Raw genomic sequence first — 12,511 nt, 5'->3', positions numbered from 1 at the left:
GGGAGGTGGCCGTGCGGCCGCTGCTCTCCGCCTCCTACTCGGCCTTCGAGATGAAGGAGCTGCCGCAGCTGCTCGCCTCGGTTATCGAGAGGTGCGGGGCGCGCGCCCCCTTCCCCCCCTCCCCCGCGGCGGGGGGAGCCTCTCTCGCGGTGCCCGGGGCTGCCTAGGCCGGTTTTTACCGGGTGTTTGTGGCCTGATCCGTGAGGGAGCGCGGCCCGGTCAACGCCCGCGCCCCGAGGCCCTGGGCCCTGCCGCACGTTGGGGAGCAAAGGCCGCGCTCGGGACGGGCCGGACGCGGGTGCTTTGGGCCGGGCCTCCTGCCCCGGGCCGAAACGGGTGGAAAGGCCGGGCTCGTGGAGGCGGCCGGGGGCCCCCGCGCTGCACAGCGCAGAAACAGCGGCCCCGGGCTCCGAGTCGGGGCCTCTGCGCCCTGCGCAAGTGACTTGTCCCCCCGTGGGTCCTGGTGGGAAAGGCCGTGTCCGCTCAGCTCCTCCTCAGCAGAGGGTTGTTGGGGGTGTCCGTGTTGGTTGGTGTCACCCGCAGAGTAACCCCCCGAAAGCCGGTGTGTTGTGGAGGCGACAAAGCCGGGAACGTGGCCCCGCTGGAAATGACCGTCTTGTTTGTGATTTGTGTGTTTTCCTCGCGAGGGGCTGCTTCACCTTCATCAGCGGCGTCCCTCCCCGCAGGCACCTTCAGGAACTGGGAGGCTTCGGCCTCTTCTTTAGCACAAACTGGCTTGGAGAGACGGTTGGCTGGGGACGCGGGCGCTTTGCGAGCTCTCAGGTGGTCAGATAGGACTGATTTTTCAAGGGAGGGTTTTCAACAGCAAGAGAGCCCCTGCACGGGCGGCTTCTGTGTCTGCTGCTCTACATAAAGGCTCTGGTTTGGGCCCATTTAAGATTTGGAAGCAGAGCTGAGAAGGGCAGTGGTAGCTGTTGCTGATGTGTTATATTCAATACAGGTGTGGAGGCTTCTGAGTTAGAGTAAGGATTTGTTACATGAAGCAGGCGTTGAAGCAACTCTCACCACACAAAGCCTAAATCATTACTAAATTTCATTATATTAAAAGTATTATTCCAGCATGCTATTGTTTACCTGCCAAGGCTTGATGATGGTGATTAGTTGACACAACCTTCAGCTTTTAACGGTTTTACTACTGTAAGATACTCCTGAATTGTGTGTATGGAATTTAAGCCTCTTGTTTTCAAGCTGACGTGGAAGCTTTGGCACCTTTTTATTTTTATACCCCATGGATTTCACACATTGCACAGCTTGACCTATGCAGTGGAATGGAGAACAGAAGAGCTGCCAAATTCTTCCACGCTGTATTTTCTCTGTATTTGTTTTGTGGGAGAAAAGAAGTCCCTGTGTTCAGTGGTTTGTTCCATTTCAGTGACATTCTCCCTTAAGAAAGAAGAGAGGATTTAGGATAGAGCAAGGGAGGGTGATCTGGTGTAAATAGGCCGTGTTGGGTGGGCTGGGAACAGTGCCTGCTTCTCCCCGGCCCCGCCAGCATTCCAGGTTCCTTGGGAAGTCCTCGTTGCCCTCCCTTCACAAGGGAAGAAAGGAGCTCGTCTTGAGGGTGCAGAGGGCTGCGTTGAGGAGAAAAGTCAAGTGTTCGTGAAGCTGAGCAGTGCAGTGAGCTTGCCCGTTTGTGTCACTGAGTAAAAGTTGCTGTCATCTGAAAAAGAGAAAGGAAGTTAGTCACTTAGCGGACAGATGTCCTCCTTGCTTAGAGTGGTCACAGTAAAATTCCCTGCAGTCAGGGCTCTGTTTCTGCTTCCCTTCTGGTTTCTGTGCTGTGAAGTCTCGCTGCTGCCTTTAGTGCATCTTTTATATGTGTGAGTAGTGTGGAAGCCTCCCTGAAAAGCCTGTGTCGGTGAATTATTTTACCTTGCAATTTTTGCTTTTGATTTACTTAAATTCTGACTCACTCCATGCTTGGTGTTAGTTTCTGTGGGGGGAACAGCGAAATGATGCAGGTTTGAGAGGTGGAAGGTCCGTGTATCGTTCCCTGTAACCTGCCTCGTGGGTATTTTTCTCTGCTGTGGTTTATGCCTGGCCGCCTGCTTGTTGGCACATCGTGTGTTTGTTATTATCGCCCAGTTACTGCCGAGTTTGATCCTCTGATTTTGCAGAATTGCATAAACTTTAGTTGACAATGTGCCATGGTGGGGAACAAATGCCTGTAATCCCAGCACTGGAAAACGCTGCCTAGAAAAGCTGTGCAGACCTCACAGATGAAGTTAGAATAGCGCAAAGGTTCCTGACTCCTGGCAGAGCTTTGGTTAAGAGCACTGACGTGTCGACAGTGTAAATAACAAATACTCAACAGTGCAAATAACAAATCCTTGCAAACACCAAAATTACTTCCTTAAACTTACCATGTGGAGCCCAGATCTACCTGCTGCTGGCCCTGAAGATGTGCGGGATGGATGTAGGGCAGAGGCTCCTGGCCTCCAATAGTGTTTCCTTCCCCACTTGCACATTGGGAAAGGGTGGTTTTAACAATCTTTGCTCGTTGCTGGACACACCACGCTGTGGGCAGCCCTTCCAGTCTAACGCACATGTCTTCTGTTCTCTCCCCACAGCGAGTCTGAGATCCTGCACCACGACAAGCAGTACGAGCCCTTTTACTCTTCCTTCGTTGCCCTTTCTACGCACTACATCACCACTGTGTGCGGCCTGAGTAAGTGCGCACCGCGTTTTGGGTTCTTTTGGCCCCGTCTTGTGACCGGGGTCTGAGTACCCTGGAATTGTTACCTCATATCCAGTTCTGTTTCTTCGTTGTAAATCAGTGCGACTGCATCAGGTTGGTGTTGTTGGCTTTTGTTCTGACAGAATGGGAATTCAGATGGAAAGGGACGTTCGTGGACATCAGTGTTGGGCCTCAAATAGTTGCTCTTTCGTTTGTTGGCCTGACTTCACCTGTTTTGGTCAAATGAAGCATTTGAATGCATTTTCAATACTTCAGAATTCATTAGCGTACCACATTAAAGTTATTTTACCACATTAGACTTTATGATCATAATCTTTTGATTAAAACCATTTTAGGTTATTTTATCCAGATGAACTTGATAATTTCTGTGAAAGACCCGATCTGTTTCATGTTCTTCTGTGCTTTGGTATTAAGCAATAAATGTTGCTAGGGAAGCCATTGCATCTGTTTCTCTAGTCTCTGCCTCTATGCAGGAGGTTTTATCCTTATGTTACAGATGTTTCTTTTGTTGCATTATGAGACTGACTGATGGGACCGAATTTATATTGTGCCTGGGTCTTAGACATGATAGGTTATGTGGGCATGTGTGTGCTATAGCGTTCAGTTACACTGAAAGCGTGGAGAATTCCTTATTTACTGTTCAAAAACTCCAGCTGACTGGTGCAAACATCTGCTTTCTTTGCAGTACCAAGAAACCAGCTGCAGTCGGTGGCAGCTGCTTGTAAAGTTCTGATCGAGTTCTCGCTGCTGCGCCTGGAGAACCCAGACGAGGCGTGTGCCGTGTCACAGGTGGGCACACGTTTTGCTTTGTCCCTGTGAGCAACAGGCCTCTTTTTGCTGCGTATTCGCCTCTGCTGGATAAAGCAGAACTAGAGAAGTTCTGAAAACTGGAGATCTGGCACTGTGATAGAGGCTGCCTCTTCCCTGCTCGCTCCCTCCTCGGAATTTGAGCTTGTGAGCACTGAAATGAGTGTAGCCTGGAGCTTTGCGTAAACTTCTTCAGTAACCACAGCTAATTCAGGAGTTTCTGATGCCATTTCCTGAGGTCTGCTTAGTTTTTATGTAGCAGTGATGGTCAGAGCTGATTGCCAGTCTTTCAGGACTGATTCTTCTCCGGCTGTATTTTAGTCCTCCCTGAAAAGCTTTGATCTAAAAAGGCTGGAAGGGCAAAGCATGTTACATTGTTAATTAAATCAGTTCAGACACTGTAGCTTCCGACAGGGCCTGCTTTAAGCCCGAGTAAGAAAGAGCTTTTTCAGGCAATGTTCCACAGGGCAGCGTTAGCTGAGTCAGCTCCAATCCCTAAGCCTCATGGTCAGTTTTACTTGACGTATGTCTCTTTGCAGAAACACCTGATTCTGTTGATAAAGGGGCTGTGCACAGGCTGCAGCCGCCTGGATCGAACCGAGATCATCACCTTCACAGCAATGATGAAATCGGCCAAGCTGCCTCAGACGGTCAAAACGCTCTCTGATGGTAGGTGTTTCACCCTGCGGTTGGGCTAGACCTAGGAAATACAGCGATGAACTGATGTTTTGCTGCTTCCTGTACAGTAGAGGACCAGAAGGAGCTGGCCTCGCCGGTGAGCCCAGAACTGCGACAGAAGGAAGTGCAGATGAACTTCCTGAATCAGTTGACATCGGTGTTTAATCCCCGAATCTCCTCCTCATCATCAACCACACCAGAGACACAGGTGAACAAACAGCCCTAGGACAGAAGGGCTCTGTTTTTTAGTGTTAATCTTTACACAGAGAAGGACGGTGGGCAGCAGGTGGTGGTTTTTTAGTACGTGTGTATGAGTAAAACCTGTCTTTACTGCTTAAATCTCACTTGCCTGTTGAGGAATGAAGTAGCAGAAAATGCAGTATGCCCAGTGGCAGTAAATACAATACAATCACAACATTGTAATGGTTTGGTCGTGTTAATATAGGAGGGACGTGGAGCTTCTGGAGAGGGTCCAGAGAAGGGCAACCAGGATGATTAAGGGAATGGAACATCTCTCGTATGAAGAGAGGCTGAGTGAGCTGGGCCTGTTTTCTCTGGAGAAGAGACGGCTCAGAGGGCATATGATTAATATGTATAAGTTCAGGAAGGGAGAATGCAGGGAGGAAGGGGACAAGCTGTTCTCACTGGTGGCAGCGATAGGACGGGGGGTAATGGCCACAAGCTGAAACACAAGAAGTTCCGTCTCCAGGTGAGGAGCAACTTCTTTACTGTTAGGGTGACAGAGCAGTGGAACAGGCTGCCCAGGGAGGTTGTGGAGTCTCCTACTCTGGAGGTCTTCAAAACCCGCCTAGATGCCACCCTGTGCCACATGCTCTAGGTGTGCCTGCATGAGCAGGAAGGTTGGACTAGATGATCTGTAGAGGTCCCTTCCAACCTTAAATATTCTGTGAATCTGTTCTGTGAATCTGTAATGACTGATGGAAGCTAAGGTTTTCAGTGGTAGTTGTACCTTTGAGTTGCATTGCTGCCAATCCCTCCTCCTGCATAGAGACTCAGTGCAATCCCGTATACTTTAAATGCTTCCATGGTGTATTTAGTGTGTGCTTGTCTTCAGGTGGAAGGAGAAAATGAAGACCAAGCTTCCACTGATCAAACCTCTGCTGCAAAGACGAAAAGCATATTCATCGCGCAGAACGTGGCCAGCCTGCAGGAACTTGGTGAGAATCAGATAGGTTCAGGCAAAAAAGTGCCAGAGGAAACATCTGTCCTGTGTTACACCCCGTGGCTTTGAGTAGGAGGAAAATTTCTGACCAAAAGCTGCTCTCTGGTCATTGTATTGGATGCTGTCATTGCCAGGGAGGTGTCACTTTGACATAGTCTCATCTTCATTGCAGAAGAAACGAGCACAGTGTATTTATACACAGTAACTGTGTTCTGAGAGGGGAAATGTGGACAGTATTAAGTAGCATGAGGGGATGGATTGGTGAGGAAGGGGGAGCTTGCTGCTGCAGTTGGACCTGACGTGCCACGTAGCCTGCACACAGAGCCTCCTGACACCGTTACAGGCAGTGGCTGAAAATGTCACGCTCTGTTCATTCATTGTAAACTAGGTTTAGGTCTTTATCCTGTTGCCTCATCTATGATGGTATTTTCTCACCACAAAGTATAATTAAATCAATTATTAGTGAAGGTTAGATGAAACAAATGGTAGGTTTGAAACAATGGGAGGAAGCCTGTGCTCACTGAAGTTGACCTGCAGGGCTCCTCTGTTCAGCTTAAAAGCTCTCCTGTGGCGCAGTGAAAGTAACAGCCTGCTGTTGGTGTTGGTAGGTGGCTCTGAGAAGCTGCTGAGGGTGTGCCTGAACCTGCCGTACTTCCTGCGCTACATAAACCGCTTTCAGGACGCCGTGTCGGCCAACTCCTTCTTCATTATGCCGGCCACGGTGGCGGATGCCACTGCCGTGCGCAACGGGTAAGGGTTTGCGGCCGTCCTGCCCCGGGCTGCGCTCGGCACAGGAGAGCGTGAACGGACAACGGTGCCGGTCGCTGCACAGCTCCTGTGCGCTCGCGGGTGCAGAAAGCCCTTTTCTGAGCAGACAGGGCTTTTCTGAGCTTTACCCTGGCTTGTCACGTTGCTTTTCTGAGCTTTGCCATGGGTTGTCACGCCAGGTTTCATTCGCTGGTCATAGATGTGACCATGGCACTGGATACCCTGTCTCTGCCTGTACTGGAGCCCCTGACCCCCACACGTCTCCAAGATGTGACTGTTCTTGCTCTCAGCTGTCTCTATGCAGGTGAGTGGATTTTCTTTCTCATCTTCAGAGCTTTAAGGAGCTCTTGCTTGTTCTCCACCTTGTTACATGTATATTTAAGGGTCAACCCACACATAACCTTTATTTTCCATGGACTTGAAAGCTGACTGTATAGCGTGAGGCAATTTTAAAATTATTCTAGTGTCACTGATAATATATTCTATAAAGATTCTTGTCAACATTTGAGAGAACAGTTCAGTGACTCATCACCACCTTAGCCTGTAATGTCCAGAGCATGATATATTTTTGTGATGTTTATAACATTAACTTCATTAGTTCTACCCCCATATCTACCCCCATATCAGTTTCCCAGAGGTGGGAAACCATAATAATTCTGTGAGTGCTTTAAGTACTCCAGAACCCAAAGTGTCTACATGGTACAGGTAAAGCTTTAAAGAGGTGCAGCAATTGAGTATGAATATGACCTTAAAACCGGTGTTGATTTACATAGTGAAGCATTTGCTTGTTTAATTGTTATGTTGTGTTTTATTTATTGGACAAAACTTTATTCTTCTGGGTGTGCTTCAGAAAGATTTTTCTAATCTGTCAGTTGTAATACGGAGTATTCTCAACTCCCTTTTGTTCATGTGTCTGTTTATTACTGCTGGTTCTATTGTACTGAATAGGAACGCTTGGTCGCGAGTTCATTTCTTAATTAAAATGTTACCTTTGCTTATCTACCCTCAGGTGTGAGTGTGGCAACCTGCATGGCCATCCTGCACGTGGGTAGCACTCAACAGGTACGAACTGGGTCTACAAGTTCCAAAGAGGAAGATTATGAAAACGATGCTGCCACTATTGTACAGAAATGTGTAAGTAGATGAGAAGAATGTGTTTGTTGTTTTTCATTCTTGACAAGTGAAATACCTAGAATTTGTGTTTATTTGGATTACTGTACATCTCTGTCAATGCCAGGCCATAGGCTTGCTGATATATCGACAGTGTTGTTAACTATAGAGGGCAAAATAAATTCTTCTTTGAGACACCGGAGTTGTAAAAGTGTGTAGAATAGTTACTGCCCAGCAGAGTTCTTAAACATTTTTAAGTTTCAAGTTCTTAAGCTCTTAAAACAGATGTTTTTGATTTATTTGCAGCTTGAAATCTATGAAATGATTGGACAAGCCATCAGCAATTCACGCCGCGCAGGCGGTGAGGTAAGATTGCTTTCTTCAGAAAGCCTTTTCACAGTTTCTGTGCTGATGTATTTTGGCTGCTGAATTTATACATTTTTTTTTCTTCTCCTCTCTCCTTTTTCCCCCCATGGGATGATAGCATTATCAGAACTTCCAGCTGCTTGGGGCTTGGTGTTTGCTAAACAGCCTCTTCCTCATCTTGAACCTCAGCCCCACGGCCTTGGCTGATAAGGGAAAGGAGAAAGATCCGTTGGCAGCTTTACGTGTCAGAGACATTATTGCTCGCACTAAAGAGGGAGTTGGCTCTCCCAAACTAGGACCTGGGAAAGGGTATGTTGGTATCTCTGTGAGGAAATCATTTCCCGTGTTTGTAAGGAGGCACAGGAGACTCCTTATGAGTCTTCTTCAAGACTGTTTCAGAGTCTTGCTATTTTTTTTCTATGCATTTGTAATTCACATCTTGATTCTTTATTGCCCTATTCTTTTCTTTTTCAGTTTATCAAAGCAATTCCTTAATCTGCTTGCTCAACTTAGTGTTCTTTGAGATTACATTTTTTTTCTTTTATTTTTCTGTAGACATCAAGGGTTTGGTGTTCTGTCAGTGGTGCTAGCAAACCATGCCATCAAACTGCTATCATCACTCTTTCAGGATCTGCAAGTGGAGGCATTGCACAAGGTGTGTAGGTAGCATATATGTCCTTGTGAAATATCTCTTTCTATGCTGATATATACTTTACATTCTCTTTCGATGCTGTCATCCAGGGCTGGGAGAGTGATGGTCCACCAGCAGTGCTAGATATCATGGCACAGAGCACATCAATCCAGCGAATCCAGCGGCTCATAGATTCCGTACCACTCACTAATTTGTTGCTGACCTTGCTCTCTACTTCCTACAGAAAGGTAGGAACTGTCTTTCTGCTGCAGAAATTCGGGAGCTGAACCGCTCTGATGAAGTGTCAGGTGCAGGAAAAACTCTGTCATTGCAAACTACGAATATATTGCATGGAATCAAGCTGTCAGCTGGAGCCTCGCTCTTCTAGAAGACTGTAGATTTGAATAACGTCTTCTAAAAGTTTTTTTTGTAAACTCAGCAGTATTTGTGAATTTAGGGAGAGGATGAAAACGCTGCATTCAACAGGTGCTTTCATGTCAAAGCTGTGAATTGAAGTGTCGCTTCCAAAGCTTGTTCTCAACTATCCTGTATATTTGTGATACATGTTAAGAGGGAGGAGCCTTGATGAAATGTTAATAATCGAGCAGAATTTCACTAGAATAAAATCAAAACTGCATTAGGAAAATAGTCATATTTTCAAAACCACATCTTCGATATCCCTAAAATTTCCCTTGTTCTGTTGTTCTTTCAAGGCTTGTGTCCTGCAGCGTCAGAGGAAAGGCTCCATGAGCAGTGATGCAAGTGCCTCCACTGATTCCAATACGTACTACGAGGATGATTTTAGCAGCACTGAGGAGGACAGCAGCCAAGGTAATAGAGTTTACAGCGAGCAACTCAGCTCAGGATTTTATGCTTTCAGCCCTAGTGGAAACCTGGCTATTGGGCTTTTGCTTCCATGCACTGGAGTGAAATAGAGTGCAGAAAATGTGAAGCAGTTTGTCAGATCCATTTGGCAGCAGTAATGCTGAGCATCTTCTTTTATGTAAACTGGAGCCAGAGTCTCTGGGGTTTGGCAGTAATGCTCAGGAGGAGATTGGAAAGAATTTCCACTTGTAAATTCCTGCTGGATTTGCTGTAAAAGTGCTCAGCCTTGTGACTAGAAGGAAAAAATGAAGATTTAAGCAGCCTTAAGTCTGTTCACTGAAGCTCTTTGCCAGGCTACTGCTAAGCCGAGTAGTTTGTAGAAGGCCGTCGCTTACAATAACGTTGTTTTTCTTTTCCCTGCCTCCTGTGTTAGATGATGACAGCGAACCCATCCTCGGGCAGTGGTTTGAGGAGACGATCTCACCAAGCAAAGAGAAGGTGGCTCCCCCACCGCCACCTCCGCCACCACCCCTGGAGAGCTCCCCGCGAGTGAAGAGTCCCAACAAACAGACTGCTGGGGAGAATGGGAACATCCTGGCCAGCCGCAAGGACCCGGAATTGGTACGGGAGGAACTTCACAGCTGACGAAATAACGAGTATTTTGTAGCACCGTGTATTTGTCAGTGACTAGCTGTGCTGACAGATAACGGGATAAATGTGAGGTGTTTTAAGCACACTGGGATGGAGAACTGGTGACTGGATTCTTGCTTTTCTCTCAGGAGAAATATCCTAGTGTTTGTTATAGCCAAGGCAAGACAGTATCCATTTGGGTTATAGAGGGAACTGTAAATAAGATACTTGCTTTTAACAACTCCATTGGGTAAAGCTGAAAACTAATGCTGCAATTTAGAAGATAAGGGGCTTGCAGACTTTATAGGGAATTGTAAAAACAGCTCTGATAAAGAACACAGAGTGCAGGGAGCTGGATTGTAATGAGTAAAACTAATCTGTGGTCCCCTGCCGGGGTGTAGTGAGGGGCCTTGGTTTATTTTGCTGCTTTTGGGACAGTTTTGGTTTTGTTTAAACGCTTGCTTACACACCATCTGGTTTTGTTGCTTCTATAGTGCATTTCTCTCTCTCTTTTCAGTTTCTGAGCCTAGCTTCAAACATTTTGAACTTTATTACTTCTTCTATGCTGAACTCCAGGAATAACTTCATTCGCAACTACCTGAGTGTGTCTCTCTCGGAGCAGCACATGGCTACACTGGCAAGCATCATCAAGGAGGTGGATAAAGATGGGCTGAAGGGTGCGTGAACAGAACGTGTTTGCTAGTGAACATGTAGATGAGGATGTAGAGACATTTATTTTCTTTGGTCTACGTGAAAATTTTCATCACAGCAGTAGTAAATAGCTTGATCTCTGTGTCTTAGGCACGTCAGATGAGGAGTTTGCTGCTGCCCTCTATCACTTCAACCATTCTTTGGTGACCTCAGATCTTCAGTCCCCTGCCTTGCAGGTTAGTCTGTAATGGATGTATAAATACAACAAAGAACTGGTGTATATTAATGTGTCCGTATTTCTGCAGTCCTGCTTGGCTATCGCAACTGATACCGAAAGGCCTTGGAGTTTTTCAGGAGAGAATCAAATTAATCTCTTTGCTTTCATATGCTAACTTTGTAGCCTCTAGGTTTCTTTGCTAGGTCACATGCTGACCTGGCTTAACACATGAAGCAGGAGTTGTAAATCTGCTTACCAATCAGTGAATTCAATCCCTTCACCTTTTTGTTGGCTCACTTCTAGTGCATTTAAAATACTTTTTTTAAGCAGTTGGAATCTTACATTTCTGTAAGATTCAGTCTTACATTTCTGGTGCATCTGAAAAGAAACAGTCATTACCATGATCAGAAAAAGAGGTCTCCTTCCAAATCCTAAGAGAGAGGAGAAATACTGATATATTAACCCTTATAATCACTGAGAGTCCTACGGAGATCTCTCCTGTTTGTTGCCATCTTTGGATGGCAACAAACAAAAGCATCCTCTATACATTCAGAGGATGCTGTGCCCTTGGGCAGCAGGTAGGACTTGCCTCTCTGCAACAAGGCTCTTGTTTCCTTGCAGAACACCCTGCTTCAGCAGCTGGGAGTCGCTCCTTTCTCCGAAGGACCGTGGCCTCTTTACATCCATCCTCAGAGTTTATCGGTGCTATCTCGACTTCTCCTTATTTGGCAGCATAAAGCCAGTGCACAGGGAGATCCCGATGTCCCAGAGTGCCTTAAAGTTTGGGAAAGGTGAGAGATTTTTATGTCAAGCTGAAAGTCAGGCCTCTCTCCTCTCTCTAATGTTCTATTAAATGACAATTCTCCCGGACCAGCTTAACATATTGGATGTGTCTTCTCTGAGCAACGCTCAGAGGAGCTCAGCATTATTCTGGAATTACTGCTGGAATTATTTTCCTGCTGTGCAGGAAGTGAAATCGGTCACTGGAATTAGGATTTAGGTGGATGGAAGCTGGAAAAACCACAGCAGTGCTGGTTTTAAAAAGGAAAAGTGAATGTCTTATTTCAGCATGTTTCTGGTGATGATCCCAAGCCTTTTCCTGCTCTTGAGAGCCTCAAGAACGGTTTTGCTGACTTACAGTGGGGAATTATTTGTGACATTGCCTGTGTTAGTTGGAAGTATAAGCAGAAAATAATCATGTTTCTTGAATGCGTAGTTGAAGCAGCTTTAAGAAGGGGCCTAAACAAGGAGAAATGTGTGTAATTCCTTCCTTATCACCAGGTTTGTGGGCACGCTGAAGCAGAATGCCCTGCAGGGGACTCTTCCCGGTGACACAGAAGACCTGAATGTTGAACATCTCCAGCTGCTGCTGCTGATTTTTCACAATTTCTCGGAGCGGGGGCGCAGGTCCATCCTGACGCTCTGTATCCAGACAATCATGGAGCTCACAGTGAACATGGATACGCAGCTCTGTTACGTGCCACTTATTGTGGCTCGTCTGCTCCTGGTGTTTGACTACCTGCTCCATCAGTATTCCAAGGCCCCTATGTATCTGTTTGAACAGGTAAGATTTTGTGGTCACGTTTTGGGTATTTATTTATTGGGTATTTATTTTATCTGGATCAGGTAATCATTTGGTGTGATGTGGTCTCTTCAGGGCCTTTGAAAGTAACTCAGTTTTGATTTTGTTAACTACCTTTGCAATAGTAAAGAGTGAATAATTGGAGCTGCTAATTCCCTGGCAGCAGATCCAGATCTAGCATAAATTCGTGATATAACTGCTGTCCTAATGAACACAAAGAAGGGACAACGGGCAAATTGAAAGTCCACTTTATCTTCCAAAGCACGAGTATTTGGGATGTTCAGGCACTATTTCATGAATACCTTCTGCACAGTCGTCTAGCTTTAGCTTTTCCCTGGTGGATT

At 46.4% G+C, this 12,511-nt stretch overlaps 1 protein-coding gene across 1 annotated transcript in view; it reads left to right on the top strand.

Moving 5' to 3' along the window:
- Window positions 1-33: 33 nt before the first annotated feature.
- UBR4 (ubiquitin protein ligase E3 component n-recognin 4) overlaps window positions 34-12,511 on the top strand; it is a 69,523-nt gene continuing 57,045 nt past the window's right edge. Inside the window, exons 1-19 of the mRNA XM_026053661.1 lie at window positions 34-91; window positions 2,592-2,689; window positions 3,405-3,508; window positions 4,066-4,195; window positions 4,273-4,412; window positions 5,280-5,382; window positions 5,996-6,137; window positions 6,335-6,459; window positions 7,165-7,289; window positions 7,572-7,631; window positions 7,750-7,940; window positions 8,187-8,286; window positions 8,373-8,510; window positions 8,976-9,093; window positions 9,521-9,708; window positions 10,235-10,394; window positions 10,519-10,604; window positions 11,207-11,376; window positions 11,867-12,149. Coding sequence (XP_025909446.1) covers window positions 51-91; window positions 2,592-2,689; window positions 3,405-3,508; window positions 4,066-4,195; window positions 4,273-4,412; window positions 5,280-5,382; window positions 5,996-6,137; window positions 6,335-6,459; window positions 7,165-7,289; window positions 7,572-7,631; window positions 7,750-7,940; window positions 8,187-8,286; window positions 8,373-8,510; window positions 8,976-9,093; window positions 9,521-9,708; window positions 10,235-10,394; window positions 10,519-10,604; window positions 11,207-11,376; window positions 11,867-12,149 — 2,502 coding nt within the window. The 5' untranslated portion in view covers window positions 34-50. The remainder of the gene's footprint in view (window positions 92-2,591; window positions 2,690-3,404; window positions 3,509-4,065; window positions 4,196-4,272; window positions 4,413-5,279; window positions 5,383-5,995; window positions 6,138-6,334; window positions 6,460-7,164; window positions 7,290-7,571; window positions 7,632-7,749; window positions 7,941-8,186; window positions 8,287-8,372; window positions 8,511-8,975; window positions 9,094-9,520; window positions 9,709-10,234; window positions 10,395-10,518; window positions 10,605-11,206; window positions 11,377-11,866; window positions 12,150-12,511) is intronic.

The sequence above is a fragment of the Nothoprocta perdicaria genome, unplaced genomic scaffold (assembly GCF_003342845.1).
Source record: "Nothoprocta perdicaria isolate Ctin4 unplaced genomic scaffold, notPer1 scaffold_117, whole genome shotgun sequence".
In the NCBI taxonomy this organism is placed as follows: Eukaryota; Metazoa; Chordata; class Aves; order Tinamiformes; family Tinamidae; genus Nothoprocta; species Nothoprocta perdicaria.
The sequence above is the reverse complement of the archived record's forward strand: the minus strand, read 5'-3'. Positions and strand labels throughout refer to the sequence as shown.